Source organism: Triticum urartu, chromosome 4A, assembly GCF_056163025.1.
Source record: "Triticum urartu cultivar PI428250 chromosome 4A, HENAU_Tu73, whole genome shotgun sequence".
Lineage (NCBI taxonomy): Eukaryota > Viridiplantae > Streptophyta > Magnoliopsida > Poales > Poaceae > Triticum > Triticum urartu.
The window spans coordinates 34,105,379-34,110,489 of NC_141876.1; the positions used below are offsets into that span (position 1 = coordinate 34,105,379).

The 5,111-nt window shown below is 49.8% G+C and overlaps 1 protein-coding gene across 1 annotated transcript; it reads left to right on the forward strand.

Moving 5' to 3' along the window:
* Positions 1-1,337: 1,337 nt before the first annotated feature.
* Positions 1,338-4,233, forward strand: LOC147974621 (uncharacterized). Its single transcript, XM_087519521.1, has 3 exons — positions 1,338-1,865; positions 1,952-2,124; positions 4,173-4,233. The coding sequence occupies exons 1-3, from the start codon at positions 1,338-1,340 to the stop codon at positions 4,231-4,233; spliced, it is 762 nt and encodes a 253-aa protein (XP_087375647.1).
* The last annotated feature ends 878 nt before the right edge of the window (positions 4,234-5,111 follow it).

The window sequence follows — 5,111 nt, forward strand, 5'->3', positions numbered from 1 at the left end:
ATAAATTTGCAAACATTGGAAACCAATAGGGAGCCACCCAAAATAACTTTTTCGTCGTCGTAAGCTTCTGTTCTTTCGTGGTCCCATCTAAAGGTCTTTACCGGCGCCCTGCCGGAGGGGAAATCAATCATGGAGGGTTTATACATCAACCTTGCTGCCCTATCGATGATGTGTGAGTCAGGGAGCAGTGAGTTTCTCTGCCAAGCCCAAAGACCAAAGCAACACACAGTGGATATTTTGATTTTACCTAGCAGCAGGTAGCGACAAATGAGACGACGGTATGAGTTCCCAATACGCCTTACGATGAGGCTTCTCTCTTATTGTCATTACACGCCTTAGCGAAACCTGCGACTGCAATTCACATGAACACGCTGTACTAATAGGCGTTCCTGGGATTGTGGGTAAACGGTAAGGACGTGTTTGGTTGCCCGCATGAGGCCCAGCCTGGCCCGGGCGGGAAGAATCTGGCCCGTTTCGTTTCCTGCATTCACTGTGCGGCCCGCATCGCACGAAGCTTAAAGCACGTCCAGGCCAGGCCCAATGGCAGCGCACGAATCGGCAGTAGCTCGCGAGCCTGGCCAGGGCGAGGCAGGGGAGGGCGACACGCTTCTCCCCTCGTGCGAGTAGGGGAGATGGCGCGAGCTCGCCCGCGTCGCTGAAAAATCGGCGGGAGGATTTCGGCTCAGCTCCCGCCGCTGCACCCCCTATTTAGCCCCTCACTCACCGCCCCAACTCCCGCCACCATTCTTTCTCCGTTTGCGCTTTCTCGCCGACGCGCATCGGCACCGACGAGCAGGTAAGCGGCGCATCTTCATCGGCTGGCTGTCCACGGCGTCGGAGCTCCTTCACCGGCCGGCGTTCATCTTCCACCACCGCCCCCTCGTCCTCAAGCTGCAGCCATGGCCTCTGTGAGTTCAATCCCCCTTTCTCTCTGTTCCTTCTAGCTAGATCCGAGCTGCAGCTAGGGTTGATTAGTGGTCTGATTTGTGAGCTGATATGGTTGGTTGCTATGCTGTGGTTGCAATTTGTGGTAGGGCTAGATGTTCAAGAATGTGGTAGGCTAGATTAGTAGTAGAGTTTGAAGTTGAACCTTGTGCTTGTGTTGAATCATGCTTAGATCTGTGATTTGTAGCTATTGATGGTCCATTTGTAGCATGTTGTTTGTTCTAGATGTATGTTCCTGCTCATAGATTGTCTGGTATGCTTAGTATGATAGTGATGAAGCATGTGCTTGCTATGATAGTGATGAACCATGTACATGTATGCTCCTGCTTTCATGGATTGTCCGGTATGTTGTGTGATATGCTCACTGTCAATGCGTGCTACGATTGTAGGACATGACCATGCAGACGCAAGATCTTAGTCAGGCCCTTGTCGTGTCCGACAGCCAGTTTGCTCCATCGTTTGTCGAGGACTCACAGCCTATGTCCGAGATGGCACCTGATTCAGAGGTGTTCGAGTCTGATTCCCTCTATGTGCCAGTAGTGCTCGTTGAGCCAACTACTGCTGCTGCTGCCGCTGCACTCAAGTTAGCAGTAGCAAAGGCAAAGAAGGATAGTAAGTCGAACAACATGAAGTGGCAGCCGTTCATGTCCAAGTTCGTGCTGAACAAGATGTGTGAGCTCATCTCTAGTGGAGTTAGGACTGGCAGGGGCTTCAAGAAGGTGCACTTGAACACCGTTGCGAAGCAGGTGTTCGAATTCTGTGGGCAAGAGGTGTCTGCCACCCAGGTGTACAACCACCTGAGGAAGTGGAGAAGTCGACGGATCCAAGTGTCCAAGCTGAGAGACCTTAGCGGTGCCTCATGGGATGAGAACACTTGCTCCATAGTTCTGGAGGCAGAGCACTACGCCGGCCATGTCGCGGTTAACTCACAGCCCTCTTCCTTTTCATACTGTCCACCATTGCCTACTCCTAATCGCAACTAACAACACTTGTGCTTCATTCTTAGGACCACCCAAGGGACGCTGAGTTTCTCAACACACCCATCCAGAACTACAACCAGATGCAACACATCTTCTCCTTTGGGCTGGCAACTGGGAAGCATGCCATGGGCTCGGGGGAGCCTCTTGGTTCTCCCATGCCTGACTTCCCTGGGACCCCGGATATCGAGATCCTTGATGGCCCTGACAAGCCCGCTACGAAGCCCTTCGACAAGCCATTTGACCCCATTGATAGGAAGAGGAAGAGAGGAGGCCGGATGGAGGAGGAGATCAATGTCTTCTGCAGCATGACTGAGGCGGTGAAGGAGGTGGCAACAACCATCAGGGAGTGTGAAAGCACAAGTGCTCCCTAGGTGGTTTTGATAATTGATGACAACATATCTCTTGTTGGACTAACATTTCTATCTAGCATGTTTCAGATAAGTTCAACAATGGAGTGGCATGGACTAAAGGTTGTGGGAACTCCTTCAAGATGCTAAGGACAAAGGATTGGCTAAAGCTTCAAGCTCAAGACTCTTCATTTTACATTTTAGTGATCCAAGATCACATTGAGTCCATAGGAAAAGCCAATACTATCAAGGAGGGATGAGGTGTTGCTTAATGAGCCTCTTGCTTCATGTGCTTAATGATATGCTCCAAAATCCTCAGCTACTTTCCCACTTCCACATATGACCTAAACCCAAAGCCAAACTCGGACCTACCGATTCTTTCTATCCGGCGCCACCGAGTTTCACATGTCATAAGCCACTGCCAAACCCTAATCAGTTCGGTCTCACCGATGGGATCTCGGTCTCACCGAGATGGGCTTGCAAACTCTCTATTACCTATTGCAATATTTTCGGTCCCACCGAGATATGCAATCGGCCCCACTGAGTTTGCTTGGCCAACTCTTTGTTTCACTTATTACCCAAATCGGTCCCACCGAGTTTGAGTAATCGGTCAAACCGAGTTTTGGATTTACCCTAACCCTAGCACATCGGTCCCACCGAGTTGATCCAGTCGGTCCCACCGAAAATCTCTAACGGTCACTAGGTTTCCTATTTCGGTCTGACCGAGTTTGTTGATTCGGTCCCACCGAGATTGGAAAACTATGTGTAACGGTTGGATTTTGTGTGGAGGCTATATATACCCCTCCACCTCCTCTTCATTCGTGGAGAGAGCCATCAGACTAAGTCTACACTTCCAGCATCCTATTTCTGAGAGAGAACTACCTACTCATGTGTTGAGGCCAAGATATTCCATTCCTACCATATGAATCTTGATCTCTAGCCTTCCCCAAGTTGCTTTCCACTCAAATCTTCTTTCCACAAAATCCAAATCCTATGAGAGAGAGTTGAGTGTTGGGGAGACTATCATTTGAAGCACAAGAGCAAGGAGTTCATTACCTACACACCATTTGTTACTTCTTGGAGAGTGGTGTCTCCTAGATTGGCTAGGTGTTACTTGGGAGCCTCCGATAAGATTGTGGAGTTGAACCAAGGAATTTGTAAGGGCAAGGAGATCGCCTACTTCGTGAAGATCTACCGCTAGTGAGGCAAGTCCTTCGTGGGCGATGGCCATGGTGGGATAGACAAGGTTATTTCTTCGCGGACCCTTCGTGGGTGGTTGCTTCGTCGTGGACCCTTCGTGGGTGGAGCCCTCCGTGGACTCGCGCAACCATTACCCTTCGTGGGTGGAGCCCTCCGTGGACTCGCACAACCGTTACCCTTCGTGGGTTGAAGTCTCCATCAACGTGGATGTAGGATAGCACCACCTATCCGAACCACGGGAAAACATCCGTGTCTCCAATTGCGTTTGAATTCTCCAAACCCTTCCCTTTACATTCTTGCAAGTTGCATGCTTTACTTTCCGCTGCCTATATACTCTTTGCATACTTGCTTGATATGTATTGTGAATGTTGAAATTATGCCTAAACTCCACTTAAACCGAAAAAGCTTAAAAATTGCAACTTTAGCATGAAGTGTCTAATCACCCCCCTCTAGACACATCTACTTCTAAATCCTACAGAGTGCAAGCCCCTCGACGTCCACCCTGACCTGTATGGCGCTGTCATGACCCAGGGTGGCTTCAGCGACGAGGCTCTCATGGCAGCTCTCAGCCCACTGCTTGACAACAAGGCCCAGGGTGTTGGGTTCGTTGCAATGGCCGACGCTCACAGGGTGCTGTGGCTCAGGAGCTGGCTGGGCAAGCACTACTACTAGAGTAGTGCTGCCTGTGAGCGTGCATGATCCCCGACGGCGATGGTGGTGGCGACGACGACGATGACAATGACGACGTACATTTTGTGTAGCTAGGGCTCAAAAACTATTTGATGGTCTGTATATTTTGGTGATGTGGTATATACTAATCCTTCACGGTGACAGTGAACTTGTGGTGGTAGGACGACACCCTCTTTTGGATGTGGTGGTAGGTTAACACCAAGGTAGTGTTAGGAAGAACTTGCTATGCCGTATGATCATGCATGCATGCATGCTTTACTTCTCTTCTGCTCCATTATTGTTTGTGTGCTACTTTGCTTGCTACTTGTGCTCCATTGATTTGCTGCTTCATCTCTTGCTCTTGTGCATTGCTAGGGCAAGTGGTATGCTCTGTTCATTGGTGAGGTTCCGGGGGTTTATAGTTCATGGAAAGAAGCCAATGCACAAGTGGCATCATATAACAACAACAACTATAGAGGGTTTAAGACTAAGCAGGCAGCAGAACAAGCTTACTCCGCCTGGGTGCGAAAGCACGGAGGCAACAGTGTCGACAGTGCCAAGGTTGGAGCTGTCAAAGTGGAAGCTGCTAAGGTGGATCGTCAGTTCGGCCTGAAGCTGAAGAACTTCATCATTTTCGCCGAGTTCGTCACTATTGCTGTGTTGTGGCGTTGGTGTGCTAGGTGTGATCATTGTGGGTAAGCTCACCAACTAGGGTACAAGGTAAGCACAACATGTACGCCGTATGCAACCAACACCGTGTTCATGTACCGCTAGGGCCAATGCAGCCAACCAAACAAAGTGCACTTGCGTATTACCTAAATCCTCTAGTTTTTTTGGGGGGTCAATGGGCAAAATAGGATCCTCTAGTTTGATAAAAATAATACCCCCGTACCCCCACAGAATAAACAAGAGAACTCCAAGCCAATCACGCCCTGACGAGTGGGCTCCACACAGCAGCCAGTCCAAAACC